The sequence below is a fragment of the Salvelinus fontinalis genome, chromosome 1, assembly GCF_029448725.1.
Source record: "Salvelinus fontinalis isolate EN_2023a chromosome 1, ASM2944872v1, whole genome shotgun sequence".
Lineage (NCBI taxonomy): Eukaryota > Metazoa > Chordata > Actinopteri > Salmoniformes > Salmonidae > Salvelinus > Salvelinus fontinalis.
The window spans coordinates 28,203,582-28,226,669 of record NC_074665.1 but is presented as its reverse complement, the minus strand read 5'-3'; the positions used below and the strand labels follow the sequence as shown (position 1 = coordinate 28,226,669).

Genomic DNA, 23,088 nt, shown 5'->3' with positions numbered 1-23,088 from the left:
AATAAAAACATGGAAGGGCATCAATATAGGACCCATGCATCTGACGTCCCCCTCATTAAATGGCGAGGGAGGACCCATTAGAAGGTGGGTGCTAAATTACTCACAGTGGTGGGTTGCAGCATTCTGATGTCCTCACCCAGGGGTAACTACGCAGGCCTACACACTGTTACGGGCCAAGTTTACTGTACATGGATAGTGATACAACAATCCAACTGACAGAGGCACTGTATCAGTCCCCTAAGTCCAACAAAACAACGGCTATCAATGAAAGAGTCATGAAATATGTCTTTTAAGTTTGGATCTGGCAGCAGATAATAACAGCTGAGGCAGCAGGATGTCAATACCATTTGGACTAATCATACCACTTCACGACTGCCCAGGTTCCTAAACAGACCCTCTCCCCATTTGCCCATGTTATATCAACACTAATAGAGGCAACTATAGTCTCTGAACCCCAACTTCAAATACCAGAATCCATAGAGCTACATTACTGTGTTGGTAATCAGCTAACCACTTCACAGCTATTACTCAAGTCTCCCCATATCATTCTCCACTTTCTACTCCACTTCAGGGAGTGGGAGAGAATAATTGTAATGATGGGGCGGTGAGTCGGAAGCAGGTGAAACGTTTTAATTAAACAACAAAACCAAGAACACAACACTAACACAAGGCAGTACACCAAGACAGAAGAACAATACCAACTGGTGAGGGATCTTGGGAGAGTGACGTATAAATGGGAGGAAATTATGAAGGTAATGGAGTCCAGGTGTGAATCATAATAATTCACAGGTGCGTGTAATGATGAGTGCCAGGTGTGCGTAATGATGAATCCCAGGACCGGTGGTTAGTACTCTGGCGACTCGTACCCCGGAGGGGAGGAGCCGGAGCAGACGTGACAATAATGCAGTGCATTCTAGGTCTAAATGATCTGAGAAGTGTCCTAATGTCTGTTAATGTGTGCTTGTGTTTGTGGTAGAAGCAGCTGTATTGAGACATATGCGAGATCCAGCAGCCCCTGTGCTGTATCATTCTAACAAGCCACTCAAACACATTTAATTTCCTGGAACAAATAAGACAAACTGATCTCTAGAAAGAGTTCCCCGGGGTTGCAAGAAAATGATCCTCCCCCGATTCCCAGTTCCACCAAATTCCTGCATTCAGAGCAGTGATAAATAAAGGCCCAAATAGTGGGCCTGCTGCCAGTTAGTTCCAGACAGACCCACCATGCCAAGGCTGCAGCCACCACACCCTGCAGACCAGCGCATCGCTGCAGTCCCTCCCATCGTGCACCTATGTATAGTCATACAGCAGCGGCAAAGCGGGGCTACAGCAGGGCCAGGCAGGCAGACAAGGCCATAAAATGTTTTACGTGAGACGCAATAGATATTTCCTCAGATATTACTAGGCCCAGTGAGCTGCCATGGTTGGAAACGAGGGAATTACATTTAAAAGTGTGCCCTTTAGAAAGGAAAGAAAGGATAGAGCTACAATACAGATCTTGGTGTGTGACAACCACTGCTTTATCCAACAACCTGAAGGTGTCTGAGTGCTGGAGTGCAGCCTGAAAAACGATTCTTTACTTTTCCATGATACGCAACAAAACGTTTGCGTCTACACACCTGCTGTGTAAATGTGCTATTGCCAAGACGTAAATTGGGGGTTCAATCATGTGGTTAAAAAATCCTGTGAACGTTTGTTGTCTGTCTTTGGGAGTTGAGTTGGGTTGCATGGGTTAATATATGTTGGGTCACGTTGTTATGGAAACTAAAAATAACAAAACAGTCACATGGAAGGACATCAATATAGGACCCCTGCACCTGACGTCCCCCTCATTAAATGGCGAGGGAGGACCCATTAGAAGGTGGGTGCTAAATTACTCACAGTGGAGGGTTGCAGCATTCCACTGTCTGATGTCCTCACCCAGGGGTAACTACGCAGGCCTACACACTGTTACGGCCCAAATTTACTGTACATGGATAGTGATACAACAATCCAACTGACAGAGGCACTGTATCAGTCCCCTAAGTCCAACAAAACAACAGCTATCAATGAAAGAGTTATGAAATATGTTTTTTAAGTTTGGATCTGGCAGCAGATAATAACAGCTGAGGCAGCAGGATGTCAATACCATTTGGACTAATCATACCACTCACGACTGCCCAGGTTCCTAAACAGACCCTCTCACCATTTGCCCATGTTATATCAACACTAATAGAGCCAACTATAGTCTCTGAACCCCAACTTCAAATACCAGAATCCATAGAGCTACATTACTGTGTTGGTAATCAGCTAACCACTTCACAGCTATTACTCAAGTCTCCCCATATCATTCTCCACTTTCTACTCCACTTCAGGGAGTGGGAGAGAATAATGCAGTGCATTCTAGGTCTAAATGATCTAAGAAGTGTCCTAATGTCTGTTAATGTGTTCTTGTGTTTGTGGTAGAAGCAGCTGTATTGAGACATATGCGAGATCCAGCAGCCCCTGTGCTGTATCATTCTAACAAGCCACTCAAACACATTTAATTTCCTGGAACAAATAAGACAAACTGATCTCTAGAAAGAGTTCCCCGGGGTTGCAAGAAAATGGTTCTCCCCCTATTCCCAGTTCCACCAAATTCCTGCATTCAGAGCAGTGATAAATAAAGGCCCAAATAGTTGGCCTGCTGCCAGTTAGTTCCAGACAGACCCACCATGCCAAGGCTGCAGCCACCACACCCTGCAGACCAGCGCATCGCTGCAGTCCCTCCCATCGTGCACCTATGTATAGTCGTACAGCAGCGGCAAAGCAGGGCTACAGCAGGGCGAGGAAGGCAGACAAGGCCATAAAATGTTTTACGTGAGACGCAATGGATATTACTTTAGAGCAGCCAGCCATGACACCAGCACGGTCTGCTAGCGGTGTCCCACTGCGCCATGCAGCAACATGGACAGTGATATTGATATGGCTATTGGAAAATGCCTATTATTTAGCACTCCCTGAGAAACGATAATCTAATATAGGCTACCCTCAAACTTCTCTTGTGAGATTTCTATTAAATGATTTTCCATAAAATTCTGAACTAACACTACAGTTCTAATTGAAAACTGCTCATGTGCATAATTGGACTGTTTTTTTTTAGAGGGCTTTCATGTATTTAGATTATAATGGTCCAGTACCTCACATGGCCTCCTCATCCAAACAGCGAAGGCACCAAGAGGATGCTTTTATCTAATTCATGTGGGGCCCAGAAATCTCACCATCAGTATGGGTGGGCTATGTGTGGAACAAAAGGAAGCCTGTTACAAAGAATCAAAGTTAGATATTTAGCTTGTCTCCAGCTTTGTTCGAAAACTTTTGGGAGAGTCACACAACCTTGGGGTATTTCAAGCATCTCCTGTACCTGGTTACTGATGTTATCCTTCAGGAAGGAGTCCCCACATGAGTCACAAAGGGGTCGTCCCACATGGGACCCACAATAGAGAAAGCGACCTATTTCCCTTATCGTATTTCACAAGGAAACTAATTTCACTGCATAGTGTACATTCATATTCAGGCTCTGTCGCAGCCGGCCGCGACCGGGAGGTCCGTGGGGCGACGCACAATTGGCATAGCGTCGTCCGGGGTAGGGAGGGTTTGGCCGGTAGGGATATCCTTGTCTCATCGCGCTCCAGCGACTCCTGTGGCGGGCCGGGCGCAGTGCGCGCCAGCCAAGGGGGGCCAGGTACACGGTGTTTCCTCCGACACATTGGTGCGGCTGGCTTCCGGGTTGGAGGCGCGCTGTGTTAAAGAAGCAGTACGGCTGGTTGGGTTGTGCTTCGGAGGACGCATGGCTTTCAACCTTCGTCTCTCCCGAGCCCGTACGGGAGTTGTAGCGATGAGACAAGGTAGTAATTACTAGCGATTGGATACCACGAAAATTGGGGAGAAAATGGGATTAAAAAAAATTTAAAAAAAGACTACCAAGAAATACTCTGTGTGACCCGGATGTAGCCCACTGCAGTGAAAGGTTAAAGAGATACTTCAATGTGTAATTTTGTAATTTGGGTGGTTTCCTTTCCCTGTAAGTAGTTGGGGGCAAGGTATGGCAGCAATCCATGCTTTGGTTTATTTTCCCTGGCACTGTTTCCAAATGCTAATGCTAACAATATCATGTAAGTCATTGTACCAATATTAGCCAAATCATCTTTAAATTAATTTGTTGAGCTACACAATCAATTTTAGATACTTTATAAGGATTTGGAAACAACATGCGCTACAAAATGCTTTGGAAGGATTTGGAAACATCAAAATGCTACAAAATGATACAACAGGTACCATGAATTGCATAGGATTTGTGCCAAAAATTCGAAAATGTTAGCATTTGAAAACACTGTCAGGGAAACTAAACCAAAGGATGGTTGCTGTCCAACATCCCTTTTTCATATCTATCATTGGAAACACATGTAACATTACAACCTCTGTTGGTGGACAGGACATGCACTTTACACTACAGTACTGCATATACAGTTATACAGCTCTAATAACATAATAACACAGAGATCAATAATGACCAGAGCTCTCCCTCCTGGCCTGTCCCGTCTGGGCGACCTCTCTGTTGGTGGACTGTTGATCCCCAGCCCCAGCTATCCAAAGCGGCTGTCACCTCTCCCCCCAGGGAGTTTGGCAAAACAAGGCCCTGTCAGCTCTCTGCGTGTAAAACTAGTGCCACCTGCTGATGATACAGGTGAACACTCACTCTGTCTTCATTTCTCTCTCAGCTCATAATTTACCCTGGAGGTCCCTGGCTGCTTGGCTGCGGCCAAGAACACCAAATGAAGTCTTCGATCACATGGACACCCGGCAGGGAGGGAACCCACTACTAGAGCTCCACCTGGATGCAGACAAGGACAGTAAAACGATGTTGCTATGGAGAAGAAAAACGTTTCCTTTCTTTTCGTTTTCAACAGTAAAAGTCTAGTGCAGAATAGCTTACAGTGTTGAAGCATCTTACTGTATTGTGCTGCGCTGTACTGCTGTACTGTTTAAAGCAGCTGCTGCTGTACTGCTGTACTGCTGTACTGTTTAAAGCAGCTGCTGCTGTACTGCTTAACAATTCAACCCCGGTTGGAGGATTCCCAGAATCAGGAGGGAATTAGCAGTAAATTTGGAATCCTCCAACCAGGGAATTTATTGAAAGTTCCTGGAATGTTGCAACCCTAGTCATAACATCATTCATCCCCCCACTATCTATTTAAAACCGGATTACTCATATGGGTCAGTGTGGGGGTTTGTGTGTGATTCTAATGCATAGAGACAAAGATAACTAGAGGGAAAAGTCTCTCCTATGCAGATACATTTGACTGATTCCCTATATCCTCTGGTCAACAACCCCTTACACTCCTTTAAAACCCATCCAATCTCTCGCTCTCTCTCCGCCCCAACATCCCTTTCCTGCACTCCGCCAGTCAGAGGAAGAGAGACAGAGGTGAGGTGATAAGAACATAAGAAATGGGTCGCTTCCTCACTGGCCCGGCTGGAGTATGTGTGTGAATGCGCGCGTGTGTGTGTGGTGAAGGTGGTGGTGTTGGGGGGGGGGGGGGGGGGGGGGGTCCTAAAGGCAACTCCAGCCTGCGGGCCTGAGGGAGGGAGAGAACCACAGCCACAGGCTCATTGTTCCAGGCCCTGCAACCTTGCTGGGGGTAGGTGGGGGGTGGGTTGGTGGGAGGCTCATTTCCGAGGATTGTTAGAGGGCTTTGAAAACTTCAGGAGTTGGGTGGCTGAGGTGTGAGTGCATGTGTGTGTGCGAGTATGTGTATGTGAGTGAGGGGAACAGTGGGAGGGGACTCCTAGCCTGGGGAGGAGGAGGGTGACTTTTGAACATGGGGGCGGGGTATTTCCAAAACGCAACTCTTTAAAAACAAATAGCAGTCCCGGAGAGGTCTCAGATACTTTTGGCAGCTAGCTAGTGTGGATAGATCAGGACCAGGCAGGGAAGCAGACATGACAACTGTGGGGGAACTGATGCTGCTGGTGCTGGGGCTACTGGTGACAGCTCATTGTGAGGTCAGGGCAAGAGATCCAGAGGTGGAGGAAGAGGACCCAGACCTGCCTCTGGAGAGAGAAAGCTTGGATACCCAGGGGATGAGGGTAGGAGTCCATCCTGAACCTGGGGGGATTGACATTCCCCACCTCAGGACAGGACCCCGTGGCCACGAACCTGATGTGCCTGGATCTGCCCGCCACCCTCTGGGGCATGGGCTACATGGACAACCCCATCAGGTTGGTCCTGGACAAAACCCCCTGGGTGTGCTGCCCGAGAAGAGTGCTCCCCCACCAGGAGAGGGAGGGAGCTACCCAGCCCGCACTGGGTAAGTGTTTATTCACAGTAGCTAGCCACCTCTCAGCTGACAGACAGCCTGTGCAGACACGTATTTATAGGAGAAGGAAAACACAGGAACAACCACCTGTGGATTGACAAACACACACATGCACTTCGCAGCATGCACATCAAACAGAACATTACATGTTTGGTCTACCAGCATGTGTGAACTAACAGCTACCACCATAGCTGTGGGAAGCAGGGGTGCAGAGGGTGCTGCAGCAACCCCTGAAAAAAATGAATAAAAAAATGTATGTTTTTCTTCACAAAAGTAGGCAACAACAACAAAAAATCCCAGCACCCCTAAACATCTTCCCGGCGGCTATGGCTGCCACCGAGGTTAAGAACGTGGAGCAGCTCACATTTACAGTTGAAGTCTGAAGTTGACATACACCTTAGCCAAATACATTTAAACTCACTTTTTCACAATTCCTGAAATTTTATCATAGTAAAGATTCCCTGTCTTAGGTCAGTTAGGATCACCACTTTATTTTAAGAATGTGAAATGTCAGAATAATAGTAGAGAGAATGATTTACTTCAGCTTTAATTTCTTTCATCATATTCCCAGTGAGTCAGAAGTTTACATATACTCAATTAGTGTTTGGTAGCATTGCCTTTAAATTGTTTAACTTGGGTCAAACGTTTTGGATAGCCTTCCACAAGCTTCCCATAATAAGTTGGGTGAATTTTGGCCCATTCCTCCTGACAGAACTGGTGTTACTGAGTCAGGTTTGTAGGCCTTGCTCGCACACACTTTTTCAGTTCTGCCCAAAAATGTTCTATAGCACAGGTGTCAAACTCATTCCACGGGGGGCCGAGTGTCTGCGGGTTTTCGCTCCTCCCTTGTACTTGATTGATGAATTAACATCACTAATTAGTTAGGAACTCCCCACACCTGGTTGTCTAGGGCTTTATTGAAAGGAAAAACCAAAAACCTGCAGACACTAGGCCCTCCGTGGAATGAGTTTGACACCCCTGTTCTATAGGATTGAGGTCAGGGCTTTGTGATGGCCACTCCAATACCTTGACTTTGTTGTCCTTAAGCCTTTTTGCCACAACTTTGGAAGTATGCTTGGGGTCATTGTCCATTTGGAAGACCCATTTGCATCCAAGCTTTAACTTCCTGACTGATGTCTTGAGATGTTGCTTCAATATATCCACATAATTTTCTTTCCTCATGATGTCATCTATTTTGTGAAGTGCACCAGTTCCTCCTGCAGCAAAGCACCCCCACAACATTTGCTGCCACCCCCGTGTGTCACACCCTGACCATAGAGAGCCTTTTTATTCTCTATTTTGGTTAGGTCGGGGTGTGACTAGGGTGGGTAATCTAGGTTGTTTATTTCTATGTTGGCCTGGTATGGTTCCCAATCAAAGGCAGCTGTTTTTCATTGTCTCTGATTGGGGATCATATTTAGGCAGCCATTTTCCCACTATGTTTTGTGAGATCTTGTTTTTGTGTTGTTGCCTGTGAGCACTGCAATTGCTTCACGTTTCGTTTATTGTTTGGTTTTGCTGAAAGTTTCACCAAGTAATAAAGATGTGGAACTACGTACACTGCACCTTGGTCCAGTTATGACGACGATCGTGACACCGTGCTCCACGGTTGAGATGGTGTTCTTCGGCTTGCAAGCATCCCCCTTTTTCCTCCAAACATACCAATGGTCATTATGGCCAAACAGTTCTATTTTTGTTTCATCAGACCAGAGGGCATTTCTCTCAAAAGTACAATCTTTGTCCCCATGTGCAGTTGCAAACCGTAGTCTGTCTTTTTTATGGCGGTTTTGGAGCAGTGGCTTCTTCCTTGCTGAGCGGCCTTTCAGGTTATGTTGATATAGGACTTGTTTTACTGTGGATATAGATACTTTTGTACCCGTTTCCTCCAGCATCTTCCAGCAAGGTCCTTTGCTGTTGTTCTGGGATTGATTTGCACCAAAGTACGTTCATCTGTAGGAGACAGAACGAGTCTCCATCCTGAGTGGTATGACGGCTGCGTGGTCCCATGGTTTTTACACTTGGGTACTATTGTTTGTACAGATGAACGTGGTACCTTCAGGCATTTGGAAGGTCTACAATTTATTTTCTGAGGTCTTCTTTTGATTTTCCCATGATGTCAAGCAAAGAGGCACTGAGTTTGAAGGTAGGCCTTGAAATACATCCACAGGTACACCTCCAATTGACTCAAATCAGAAGCTTCTAAAGCCATGACATAATTTTCTGGAATTTTCCAAGCTGTTTAAAGGCACAGTCAACTTAGTGTATGTAAACTACTGACCCACTGGAGTTTTGATAAAGTGAATTATAAGTGAAATAATCTGTCTGTAAACAATTGTTGGAAAAATTACTTGTCATTACTTGTGTCATTGTCCTAACTGACTGGTCAAAACCAGAGGTGGGACCAAGTCATTGTTTTACAAGTCACAAGTAAGTCTCAAGTCTTAAACTCAAGTCCCAAGTCAAGTTCCAAGTCAAGACAGTCAAGTTCCAAGTCAAGACAGTCAAGTCTCAAGTCAAGACCATCAAGTATCAAGTCAAGACCATCAAGTATCAAGTCAAGTCTTAAACTTTGAGTTTCGATTTCTAAACAAGTCATAATGTGCTCTTCACCAAATGTAATACCATTTCATATTTTTAACAAGAGTAAGTTAGTATATTACATTTACACAAATCATGAATGCTTTTAAAAATATCTATATATTTATTACTTTCCAAATAAACTTTATATTTCCATGGAAATACATGGGTAGCCATGAGAAAGACCCCCCCCCCCCCCCAATGGTGATCAACTATCGAGGATCGCTATGGGGCGCAGTAGGCTTGTACACAATCGACTAACCTAAACACTCTCTCTCTCTCTCTTTCTCTGCACAACTTTGTGGAGTTTCAAATATCGAACGAAGTTGGAAATTGTTGCGCCTCCGTCTGTAATTTTCTTCCCCACATGTTTTGCAAGTTGCAATCTGTTTTTTGTTGATACAGTGCCGTCTTTATATCCAAAAATAATAATTTTGGGTATCATCTTTCCAAGGGCTCCATCTGAATTCACCCTCTGACCTTCCTCTGCACTGCCACGCACAACTTTTTCTCAGCTGGCACAATTTGATTGGCTGCTGTCCGATTCAAACTGTAATCCGTTAAATGAAGAGTTGATGCGCTGCACACTTTTTTTTAATAGGATCATTTTTAATATTTGGGCTTGGGGAGGGGAGGGTATCAAGTCAGGTCGAGTCATAAGGCTCAAGTCCAAGTCAAGTCACAAGTCATTGGTGTTAAAGTCAAAGTCGAGTTGCAAGTCATCATATTTGTGACACGAGTCTGACTCGAGTCCAAGTCATGTCCAAGTCATGTGTCCACACCTCTGGTCAAAACTATAGTTTGTTAACAAGAAATTTGTGGAGTCCCCTCCTCAGCAGAACTGCTGGGGTTTCACTGCCTTGGTTTGGCTGGGCTTCTTGTTAATGTCCTCTCTCCAGTCCCACCTCACCAAAGTGTCAAAAGTAGGCACATGGTTTTCCTTACCCAAGCCTAATCAATAACAATTCATCTTAATTGCATAGAAAGCCATATGAGAGCTGTAGGTTTCCTGCAGTTTGTGCTCAGAGCCCAGGCTGCCGGCGGAGCCTGATCTTTGCTCCAGAGCTGGGTTACTGGACATGTCATTATTCTAAACCGGATACATACATTACACCCTAAATTGCAGCGCAGCTAGCCTGATCCGCTGATAATGTGCTCCCCGAGGAGCTAGCTCAAACAGCTAGCGATTAGCCCTCCTTAAGAACAGCTATTTAAACATTTACTTAATAACGACATCGTTCAAAGAAGACTTTCTTTTTCTTATGTGTCACCATCATTACTGTAATGGAGGTCAGGCTTGGGCCGGCGAGCGTGTAGCCTGTGATATCTCTGAGGGCCAGGTTTGATTGGATCCTCTTGTGCTGGAGTAGGCTGGGGGTGTCAGTGAGAGGTTCACCCTATGTGTGAATAACTCTTACTTTGCAACAGAAAAAGTGAACTGTCTTTTGCAAGCTCTCAACTCAACCAAGGTTCATGGTTCGACTGGATATGTGAGAGGTATGCATACAGTCCTTCCTCTTCATTGTACATTTTTTTTATCAATGTGCTTCGGCCTTGACGTCTGTAAACACATTGGTTGTTAACAATAATAAAACAAAATCGAGAAATTTCAATGACTGAATACCTCTGACATATGACGAGCACTGACTGTGCAAAGGAAAAGTAAACTGTCGATAAACTTGCAGTCCAACGAAGATGTATTAATAGACGAACAGAGTGGATATGTGAGAGGTATTCAGCCACTCAAGGATGACCAATACGGACGGCTGTAAGGCCGAAACGTCTCTTCTTCTTCTAAACCGTTAAATATATATATATTCTTTTACAAAGTTCTATTTGTTCGCCAAGAGTGTCTGAATACCTTTAGCATAGGAATAACACTGATTTAAAGGTCAGATATCTCCATTTATTTTCGTGCTGAATGGTTTTCAGTTTAGTGTTATTGGCATGTTTTCATCCCCAGTAACAACAGCTCCTGTTGTTTTGGTGAGTATACTGCTTGGGTGAGTGCTCAGGGACTAGGTGATGTGTGGGCGCGTATGTGTGTTGCCAGCAGCATACCACCCTGCATACCACTGCTGGCTTGCTTCTGAAGCTAAGCAGGGTTGGTCCTGGTCAGTCCCTGGATGGGAGACCAGATGCTGCTGGAAGTGGTGTTGGAGGGCCAGTAAGAGGCACTCTTTCCTCTGGTCTAAAAAAATATCCCAATGCCCCAGGGCAGTGATTGGGGACACTGCCCTGTATAGGGTGCCGTCTTTCGGATGGGACGTTAAACGAGTGTCCTGACTCTCTGAGGTCATTAAAGATCCCATGGCACTTATCGTAAGAGTAGGGGTGTTAACCCCGGTGTCCTGGCTAAATTCCCAATCTGGCCCTCAAACCACCATGGTCACCTAATAATCCCCAGTTTACAATTGGCTTATTCATCCCCCTCCTCTCCCCTGTAACTATTCCCCAGGTCGTTGCTGCAAATGAGAACGTGTTCTCAGTCAACTTACCTGGTAAAATAACGGTAAAATAAATAAATAAATAAAATAAACAGTGCTAGGATAATTCCCTCCTGCGGTGCAGACAGTGCGCTTCACTGCTGAGTCCGAGGCTGTTTCATTCTGCACACTGCTGGGCCCCCAAAATGCATGTGTTAGAACCCAGGTGGTGGGTGAGGAATGTGGATATACGAGGGGCGTTGGGATGGATGGTTCACGGCTGACGTGAGGCATTGGGTCTTTGGTACGCATGGGGAGCTCTGAAAGGCCACAGACAGCGAGGGAGTGAACTGTAGACCTGTGTGGACTACTACAATCTAGCTAGCAAACAGAACAGAACTATGCAGGAGCAAAGAGGAGCAGAGCCAGACAACAGGCTAAACAACTCATTACAAGAACCCATGAAAACAGGAAGTATGAGAGAGGGGTTTTCATCAATTCTGCTCCAATGTTTAAATGCAACACAGCTCATCCTAGTTCGGGATGGATGTGACATCTGTAACGTCATCGCTAATGGCAAAGCTCCGTAGACATAATTAACAGTCTTTTAACGACAATTATACGTTTCGCAAATGTCTGTCATCAAGCACTCTCATTAAAATCAACACAATAGTAAGAAAAGCTCAAATAATGAAAGCGAGACATGAAAGTGCAGCCCATGTGTAAAGCCTGGTCCTCCTGCTGGGGTCCATCGTGGGGCTCGGAGGCTCTGATGACTGTACTGGTGACTGTACTGATGACTGTACTGATTACATGTACCAGCTCCAGCTTCAAGAGCGGAAACATCCGCTCCCTTTCCACCTCTCAGTGGCCCTTCCCGGACCACTCGGAAAAAGGTACTTCCCGACCCATCGCCAACGCAGCCAGTGGCTGTGTCCGGAATGGTTGTGTGGAAAAGATCGTTCTGCTCGTTGCCGCTATGCTCTCACTCTCTAAAACATGTCCCGGAGGAATCAGCTTTGATTCCCAGGGTTCTCGGTCTCGCCGCTCAGCTACTGGCATTGGCACAAAGGCCTTTTGTGTACAGTCGGGTTTCAGAGTCCATGGCGACTCAATGGCTAACGGGACCCCCATACCCATCTGGTTATTTTCTCTTTTCGTTTTCTGAATCAACATCATCTGCAGCAGTCAGGGTCCTCTGCAGAATTTAAACACTCTCCGACACAACATGGCTTTTCTTGAAAGCGAAATAAAAAATCATAATGATGGCCACTAGTGCAGCATAAAGGGGATAGTGTTATCCAGGCCAGCTGTACTGTATAAGAAACAAGCAAAAGAGGAGTCCTGGCTTTGAAACCCAGCCAAAATAACATTGTAAATCTTCTGTTAATATTAGTTCTTCATTTATCTTGCGAAAGGAGTCTCTGGTCTGGTGTTATTGGTACTATAAAACATCTAGGATTTAGTTAAATGACATGACTCTTCAACAAAGACTACAGAGCTTCTTAGCTTAGCTTAGTTAGCCCGTTTTGGAAACCTCAGCTCCTCCAACCCAGAGGCCTAATCAACCACCCAGAACGCCACGAATAGACTGTGGGAGAGGACAGTGTCGCTGTGTGAACACAGTCTTAGTATCATATCACCATAATAGAGAAACTCACCGCCAAAGCTGTATGACAGAGCTGTATGAAGGTTTGTCCAATGGATTTGCAGTGCGTGTGCGTGTGCGTGTGCGTGTGTGTGTGTGTGTGTATACTGTGTGGTGGAGTGTCTCAGGAGGGAGTAGGTTAGCGCTGCGTGAGAGCGTCAGATGCTTCCTTCCTGGTCGGAGCCAAAGAGGGGTGATGTTCTGGGAGTTGTAGTCCTACAGGAGGTACGACCACAGCTATTGTGCTCTCCCAGAGATGGCCATTCATGATTTCACAGCAGACCAGAAGGAAGCGACACCGGGCAGCTCTGACTCAGACCTGCCAAGCTAGTGGCACAGTGGTGGGGTTGAGCATGGAAGGGACAGATATTGGACGTTGACAAATTGAAATTCACATTGACAAATTTAAATTTTCAATGAAAAGGTTCAACTTTGCAAGCAGTCGGTGGGAACCCTAATTCCTAGAATGTGAAATCACATTGCCACTGCTGGTGGCTGGTAAGAATCTAGTATCCGCCTTCTTCTCAGCCAGAAAGTGAGTGCACATTTACCATGGGAGGGCAGAAAGAGCAGACCTCAATGTTCTCACATTGTAAAAGTTTAATATTATTGTTCTATTGTGAAATATCAACGACGAGATCAAGCGCAGAACACTGTTTGTGACACACTAGAGGCCAAAACAAACTTAAAGTATCAGTCAATTCACCTCTAGTCAATTCACCTCGAGTCAATTCACCTCGAGTCAATTCACCTCGAGGCAATTCACCTCGAGGCAATTCACCTCGAGGCAATTCACCTCGAGGCAATTCACCTCGAGGCAATTCACCTCGAGGCAATTCACCAGGCATTCCACTCTCTGAGTTTCCATTCAGTCCTGTTGAACGAGGATATTGCTCAAAATGTCCTTTGTTTTTGTATGGGAAGGGACGCATTCTCTCCTTGCATTTGCTTTCTTATTTGCTTTGGAATGGCGATCGTCATGTACTGAAAACTTGTTAGACGAGCTTGTTTGTTGTGGCACTGTTTAGTCTGTGTAAGGGTGAACGCCGTGGTAGAGCTGGAGGCTGTTAGGGGGTTCAGGAGACCTTGTTCTCTCAGTTTATGAAATATAAACTTAGTGCTGGGTTGTGACACCCCTCCTCCTCACTCTTTATCCAGCAGGAGTTCCCCTCCTAAAGGGGGTTGTAGCATACTGGGCCAAGAGAAAGACAGTCTTGGATCAGAGTGAGAGAAAAGGTGAAACATCTTGTAGAAGTCAACTGTCATCGTTTCTACACGTTCTCTGTCTCTGCAGTGCAAAGTATGTCTCAAAACGAACCGCAGCGGTATGTGTGTCTGTACAATACACAAAGGACTTCGCAAACACTCCAATGTCAGGGCCACAACGATGCAGCCACTTGCTTGTTGCCTTGGAAACAGATGAAGTATTTTGGTTTAATCCTCTCCACTCCTCTGCAGCTGCACCCCTGGAACGTCAAAGCTCTTTGTTTGGTCTGGCCTGGACACAGAAGTAGTGGATTAGAGAGCCAATGACACACTCATGTTGAGAATTGTCCAATACAAGGTCCTGTGAGTCCCACGGCTTGATTCATGACTGACGAACCGGGGGTGGGGGGTGGGGGGGGGGGGGGGTTAGGCTGAGAATGGCATGCATACTGTACATACATACGTCTTAAAGTTCCTCTTAAGCTTGAATGGGTGAGCCAGATCAGATAAAGATTGTCCTGTTCGGGGAAAACACTCCTACTCAAACACACAGAGTTAATTAACCCTTGACCAAATTCAGCCTCCATGCAATGCTACAGACCACAGTGGAAAGGAGTGGTTTGGCAAAACATAGCAGCCACTTTGCCTCGCCTCACAGGTTCAGCGAGGTAAGCCAGAAAAAACACCAAACAACAGATCTGACATGTCACACTCTACCACCAGGCCAGACCTGCTCGCCTGGTGTTTAGTCAACTCTGTCCCCCGTTGATGGGACAGAGGGGCATGAGGTTTGTCTCAAACAGACTGGTCGAGACAGGGCCACCCAGGAGCAGTTAAATTCATCCCCCTCTGCACCTGTCTCACCTGGTGTCAGGGGCGAGATGACCCCTGCAGTGTTGTAGACTGACCCCTGGCTATCCTATACCTTCTCTAATAGGTTGTTTGGACACTCTGGGTCTGAAGCAGGTTAGCAAAGCTCAGTGCAGGTTTGTGCTGGTTAGGGAGGGTCAGAAGGGGAGAGCCGCTGTAGCAAATTAAGGTCATGGGGGCCAAATGGAACAAGAAGGCATAATTCTCCAGAAACTGAGATAAATGAATACCTGTGGAATTCATTGAAATCAAATCTTCCGGTAAATAAAAGTGAATACAATTTCTCTGATTAGATCCAGAGCGACTGCTAAATGACTTAAATGTAAATGTAAATATATGCAGACAGCAGTGTGAAGGTCCTGACAAGAAAGCCAGCCCATAGATGATGTCTTGGCCCAGTCAGTAGTTGCTTCGTGCTGACAAGGCAGAGTTGGAAGCAGGGGATCATTCTTTCATCACTACCCTCGAGAGGAGCCAGGCGGGTGACTCACCATGCCAGGCCTGGGCACTGAAGCTGGCAGGAAAAGACCCATTATATAGTAATGAAGGGTAGATAGGGGTCAGGAGGGAGACTGTAAAATATAAAAAACAATTGTAGAATAGAAAAGGGATAAAAACGTCAAAAGAAATGTAGGCCACCGAAACGATACGTTCTTCAAGAGTCCAACAACACCCAAATAAGGTTGGCTGAAAAGGCAGATGCTGCTGAATGGATTTTATTTTTGGCCCTGTTAAAAATAAATCAAAAAGACTTAGATCATGGGAAGTCCAGTGGTCAGTGCCGGATGCTATGTTTGTAGCCCTGACCTGTAGAAACAGGAAGGAAAACCACAGAATTGCAAACAAGCAAACTGTGAGACAGCAGCAGTAGTTGAGGGAGAGAGTGCTGTTGTCACGACTTCTGCCGAAGTCGTTGCCTCTCCTTGTTCGGGCGGTGTTCGGCGGTCGACGTCACCGGTCTTCTAGCCATCATCGATCCATTTTTCATTTTCTATTGCTTTTGTCTTGTCTTCCCACACACCTGTTTTCAATCCCATCCATTACCTCTTGTGTATTTAACCCTCTGTTTCCCCTCATGTCTTTGTCAGGGATTGTTTTATGTCAACTGTTGTTTATTGATGTATAGGTGTGCGACGGGTCCTCGTACCCGTGTTTATTTTTTACGTATGTACATTGTTTGTGTTTGGAGCATTGTTAAATGGACATTTATTAAAAGTCTCCATTACACTCAGTTTAACTCTCCTGCGCCTGACTTCCCTGCCACCTATACACACGGCTTTGACAGCTGTAAGCACAGGAGGAAGACAGACCTTCACCCCAGAAACCTATAATAGTATAGAATAAAACGTTATTGTCCATCCAGGATGGAAGTTTTTCTTTGGCATCACCTTACATTAAAAGAATGACATACACATACATTCTCACATCACACATATAAAACAATCAGTTCAGCATACTGCATATACTAAAAACATGACATATATTCACTCACAACTGACAGCTGCCCCAACTGCACTGTTAAAATAGATAGATAAGTACATATACCAATACAATTGACATTGCATTTAGTAGTCCAACACCTTCGTCTTGGCCCTGGGCATGCTAAAGCGCCGGCCAGAGGGAAGCCTTTTGAACTGAGGTCGTAGAAGGTGGGAGGAGGTCGCCAACGATGCCAGGAGTGTGCAAAGCTGTCATCAAGGCAAAGGGTGGCTACTTTGAAGAATCTCAAGTATAAAATATATTTGGATTTGTTTAACACTTTTTTGGTTACTATATGATTCCATATGTGTTATTTCATAGTTTTGATGTCTTCACTGTTATTCTACAATGTATAAAATAGTAAAAAATAAAGAAAAACCCTTGAATGAGTAGGTGTGTCCAAACTTTTGACTGGTACTGTACCAGAATAATGTCAATCTGTCCAAACTCGCGTGGTAGATAGAATGGCCTGAATGATATAATGAGCATCTCATAGTGTCTGGTGAACACTTGTTCAATCACATTACACTGTGTGGCCCAAGTATTAACTACAACGATACACAGCCGCCAGCTATTGATTTATGTGATGTTATTTTGTCTCGATCTGCTCTTATGACAGTGTATCCATCAATGTTCACATCAATGTTGTCCTGCTTGAGCCACGTTTCTGTAAAGCAGATTGCTTGCTTCTCCCAAAGCCGCCTTCAAATTTAGCCTTGACCCGCTAACTCATCCAGTTTATTATTTAGTGACCGCACATTTGACATGGTGATCACTGGGAGCGGGTGATGGCTTCCCCGCCTCCGTAGTCTGTTCCTGACACCACCGCTTGAGCCTCGCTTCTTCTTAGTTTCCGTTTTTGACTTTGTAGAACCACAATCAGGTAAGGCAATGGTGCTTTCGAGGGTGTGAGCTTTATCTTGGAAAGAGGGCAGATTCTCACGGGTGTAGGTGATGGTGGTTATTTTACTCACTGACTCCATACAATCTCCGTTAGTAATGGTGAAGTTTTTTGAATATTACAGCAATCAGGATGAACAGGGTCACACATGTACAATCCACTTTCAAACTTGCGACGCACTTGGACTTAGACTAAACAAAACAAAGTTGAGCGATAGAACTATAAACAAACGAACAGGGTCTGGCAGCAGCGCCGTGCCCCTAGAGGATGTAATATCTCTCCATAGATTATCTCAACGGTCTCCCAGTTTCCGGTGTCATTACACACAGAGATTGCACAGTATCAAAGGAATGGCGCTGTGTGTGTGTCTCTCTCTTTCAGGAACTGGTGTGCATTCGTGCACCGCCGCATTGTCACCACGGCTGTCTCCTGTGGCACAGAGGAATACACCATCAAGTCTCAGAGCCCCTGTCCCAACGGCACACCTGACTGCCAGCTTGTCATGTGAGTTCATCCCACTGTGCATTCAAACGTCAACTCAAACCACATACTAACAGTACAATGCATTTTATTACAGATTGCATGATGCACACTCAGATTCTCCAAATCGCCCACACACATCTTGTTAATTTTTGTGTGTTTTATTTAAACTTTATTTCGTCAAGGAGTCATACTGAGAGCAAGGCCTCTTTTACAGATGAGCCCTGAATGACAGAAATGACAGAAAAGACACATCAAAAGATGAATACAAATGCAAAACACGGTCATAACATATACACACATTCATTCCTCAGTAATAAGGTCCTCAATCAGCTTTCTGAATTGCCCTAGAGGCACCAGAACATCACATTTAAGAACATTTCGAAACTTGTTCCACACATAAGGTACAAGAAAACTAAAAGCTAATTTACCTACAGGGCATTGGGAAAGTATTCAGACCCCTTCCCTTTTTCCACATTTTGTTACGTCACAGCCTTATTCTAAAATTAATTAAATAATGTATTTTTCTCATCAATCTACAAACAATACCCCATAATGTCAAAGCGAAAAAATGTTTTTATACATTTTTGCAAATTCATAATAGATAAAAACTATTATACCATTATTTACATAAGTATTCAGACTCAAAATTGAGCTCGGGTGCATCCCGCTCCATTTGTATTTTGTAAAAACATTACAATACATTCACAGCAAGTGAATGGCCTCAGGCCACTACTTTACTACCCCATACTGTATCTACAACACAAAATCCATGAGTACGTGTGTGTGTGTGTGTGTGTCTCTTCACAGTCCCCGCTGTTCCATAAGGTGTATTTTTAGGTTTTTAAAATCTGATTTTACTGCTTGCATCAGTTATTTGATGTGGAATAGAGCTCCATGTAGCCATGGCTCTATGTAGTACTGTGCACCTCCCATAGTCTGTTCTGGACTTGGGGATTGTGAAGAGACCTTTGGTGGCATGTCTTGTGGGGTATGAATGGGTGTCCGAGCTGTGTGCTAGTAGTTTAAACAGACAACTCAGTGCATTCAACATGTCAATACCTCTCACATGTTGTGATGAAGTCAATCTCTCCTCCACTTTGAGCCAGGAGAGATTGACATGCATATCATTCATGTTAGCTCTCTGTGTACATCCAAGGGCCAGCTATAATGCCCTGTTCTGAGCCAATTGCACATTTCCAAAGTCCCTCTTTGTGGCACCTGACCACACGACTGAACAGTAGTCCAGGTGTGACAAAACTAAGGCCTGTAGGACCTGCCCTGTTGATAATGCTGTCAAGAAGGCAGAGCAGCGCTTTATTACGGACAGACTTCTCCCCATTTTTAGCTACTGTTGTATAAATAATGTATGTTTTGACCATGACAGTTTACAATCCAGGGTTACTCCAAGCAGTTTAGTCACCTCAACTTGTTCAATGTCCACATTCTTTATTACAAGATTTAGCTGAGGTTTAGGGTTTAGTGAATGATTTTTCCCAAATACAATGCTTTTAGCTTTAGAAATATGTATGACTAATGTATGCCTTGCCACCCACACTGAAACTAACTGCAATTTTTTGTTAAGTGTTGCAGTCATTTCAGTTGCTTTAGTAGCTAACGTGTATAGTGTTGAGTCAACCGCATACATAGACACACTGGCTTTACTTAACGCCAGTGGCATGTCGTTAGTTAAGATTGAAAAAAGTAAGGGGCCTAGACAGCATGCCTGGGAAATTCCTGATTCTACCTGGATTTTGTTGGAGAGGCTTCCATTAAAGAGCACCCTCTGTGTCCTGTTGGACAGGTAACTCTTAAAACTCTTAAAGCCATAACACATTTTTCCAGCAGGAGACTATGATCGATAATGTCAAAACCCGCATTGAAGTCTAACAAAACAGCCCCACAGTATTTTTAGCGTCAGTCCCTTGTGTAAGTGCTTGTTCTATGTCCTTCCCTTTATGCGTGCTGAAAGGGTGTTTTCAATTTGTTTACTGTAAAATAGCATTGTATCTGGTCAAACACCATTTTTCCCAAAAGTTTACTCAGGGTTGGTTACAGGCTGATTGGTCGGCTATTTGAGCCAGTAAAGGGGGCTTTACTATTCTTGGTTAGCGGAATGGCTTTTGCTTCCCTCCAGGCCTGAGGGCACACACTTTCTAGTACGTTTAAATTGAAGATATAGCCTCCCGAGTCCCTATGGTGAAGCATGGGTGGCAGCATCATGCTGTGGGGATGTTTTTTCAGCGGCAGGGACAGGGAGACTAGTCAGGATCGAGGAAAAGATGAACTGGGCAAAGTACAGAGAGATCCTTGATGAAAACCTGCTCTAGAGCTCTCAGGACCTCAGACTGGGGCGAAGGTTCACCTTCCAACAAGACAATGACCCTAAGCACACAGCCAAGACAACGCAGGAGTGGCTTCGGAACAAGTCTCTGAATGTCCTTGTGTCCCAGCCAGAGCCCGGACTTGAACCCGATCGAACATCTCTGGAGAGACATGAAAATAGCTATGCAGCAACACTCCCCATCCAACCTGCTAGAGCTCGAGAGGATCAGCAGAGAATAATGGGAGAAACTCCCCAAATACAGATGTGCCAAGCTTGTAGCAGCATACCCAAGAAGACTTGAGGCTGTAATCGCTGCCAAAGGTGCTTCAACAAAGTACTGAGTAAAGGGTCTAAATACTTATGTAAATGTCATATTTAATTTAAAAAAAATTGAAATGTGCAAAAAAATTTACTAATTTTTGTCATTAAACATGGATAATCAACGAGGGCTATGGAAAATAATGAAGGACATCACCTTCCATAGGCCTATTTATTTGGCAAGACAGCTGTGCATGGCTTCATCTCACTGTCGAAGAATATATGATATGTTTTGGTTATTTGGCTCTCCATTCGCTTTTTGTTTACTGTTAATGTAACTAAATATAGATTGTGTCATGACTTTATTGACCTGATATTTTGTGTACTTGGTACCACTGTTTTGTTCTGTTCACATTCATTTGCACGCATTCACAGTTATGTCGGTATTCAAAGCCAAACTTCTATTCAGTAGTTTTGTTTGCATGCATGAATAACTAGGCTCCTACTTTCAGCATTTAGTTTGCATTGTTTTGGTAAGACAGCTGTGTGTACGGCTGCATTTACATAGGTTGTTTGTAATAGGTGAATTACCCGATCTATCTTGTAGCCTATACTCATTACCAAAACAGCCTAGCTGCAGGGTGCTGTCCATTGTGCTGATACAGTGCAGTGTAGATTGGTGTGAAACCTGTAGTCTACCTGTCACTTCAAAAGCATTCAATGATCTCAGAGTCTCACCATTTGAACTTTATGTTTATTGTGATATAGCGTAATTATATGAGCAGACCTCAATATAATTCCAATGCAAGAATCCCCAAAAATTGTGCCCCCCTCGACGGTTTCAACTGCCCCTTAGTCACTTTATCCTGATGCTGGGTCTACTCCTGCAAGTACTGCCCATCACCGCTAGGTAAAATCAAATCAAACGCTGTGTGTGGTGCACCTTGGAAGGAACCACTTACTAGGGAGAATAGGGGGGGCTTACTCTTTGTCTGGTCCAGTGAGTATGCTCACTCCGCAAAATACCGCTGACAGATTTAAAAAAAAATGAAATCTCAGGAGGCACTTGCCCTTGTGCTCCATATGGGCATGAAGCCTCTGACTGTTACTAACACATTTTTCTAGTTTTATTTTGTTCTTTCATTAGGATCCCAGTTAGCTGTTGCTATTGCAGCAGCTACTCTTCCTGGGGTCCACACAAAGCATAAAATATGACACAATACAGAATATTAATAGACAAGAACAGAGGTATGTACATGCAAAATAAGAATAAGGTCCTGTACTGACATAAAGCTATAAGAAAACAGAGACCTATACTCTTGGCCTAGATTCAGTAGCATCATCATACAGGTAACTGCCAAAACAAAGGAAACGCCAACATAAAGTATCCTAATAGGGCGTTGGGCCACCACGAGCCAGAATAACTTCAATCCGCCTTGGCGTAGATTCTACAACAATCTGGAACTCTATTGGAGGGATGCGACAACATGACAAGGTGAAAACTCTGTCAATGTGCTCTTGAGCAAGGCACTTAACCCTAATTTGCTCCAGGGGCACCATAGTACTATGGCTGACCCTGTAAAACAACACATTGTACTGCCGCTATCCGGTGTATGCGACAATAAAACATATTTTGTATTTCTTTCTTTCTTTTTTTTATTTAGAAATTCCATTATTTAGTGTTTTGTTGATCAAATCAAATTTATTTATATAGCCCTTCTTACATCAGCTGATATCTCAAAGTGCTGTACAGAAACCCAGCCTAAAACCCCAAACAGCAAGCAATGCAGGTGTAGAAGCACGATGGCTAGGAAAATCTCCCTAGAAAGGCCAAAACCTAGGAAGAAACCTAGAGAGGAACCAGGCTATGAGGGGTGGCCAGTCCTCTTCTGGCTGTGCCAGGTGGAGATTATAACAGAACATGGCCAAGATGTTCAAATGTTCATAAATGACCAGCATAATCACAGTAGTTGTCGAGGGTGCAGCAAGTCAGCCCCTCAGGAGTAAATGTCAGTTGGCTTTTCATAGCCGATCATTAAGAGTATCTCTACCGCTCCTGCTGTCTCTAGAGAGTTGAAAACAGCAGGTCTGGGACAGGTAGCATGTCCGGTGAACAGGTCAGGGTTCCATAGCCGCAGGCAGAACAGTTGAAACTGGAGCCTCAGCACGGCCAGGTGGACTGGGGACAGCAAGGAGTCATCATGCCAGGTAGTCCTGAGGCATGGTCCTAGGGCTCAGGTCCTCCGAGAGAAAGGAAGAGAGAGCATACTTAAATTCACACAGGACACCGGATAAGACAGGAGAAGTACTACAGATATAACAAACTGACCCTAGCCCCCCGACACATAAATTACTGCAGCATAAATACTGGAGGCTGAGACAGGAGGGGTCAGGAGACACTGTGGCCCCATCCGATGATACCCCCGGACAGGGCCAAACAGGAAGGATATAACCCACCCACTTTGCCAAAGCACAGCCCCCACACCACTAGAGGGATATCTTCAACCACCAACTTACCATCCTGTTGATGGTGTTGGAAAACGCCGTCTGAGGCACCACTCAAGAATCTCCAATAAGAG

At 44.8% G+C, this 23,088-nt stretch overlaps 1 protein-coding gene across 1 annotated transcript in view; it reads left to right on the top strand.

Annotated features, from left to right (window-relative positions):
• Positions 1–5,907: 5,907 nt before the first annotated feature.
• Positions 5,908–23,088, top strand: part of LOC129851950 (multimerin-2-like) — a 28,685-nt gene continuing 11,504 nt past the window's right edge. The window contains exons 1-2 of the mRNA XM_055918235.1: positions 5,908–6,329; positions 17,827–17,949. Coding sequence (XP_055774210.1) covers positions 5,962–6,329; positions 17,827–17,949 — 491 coding nt within the window. The 5' untranslated portion in view covers positions 5,908–5,961. The remainder of the gene's footprint in view (positions 6,330–17,826; positions 17,950–23,088) is intronic.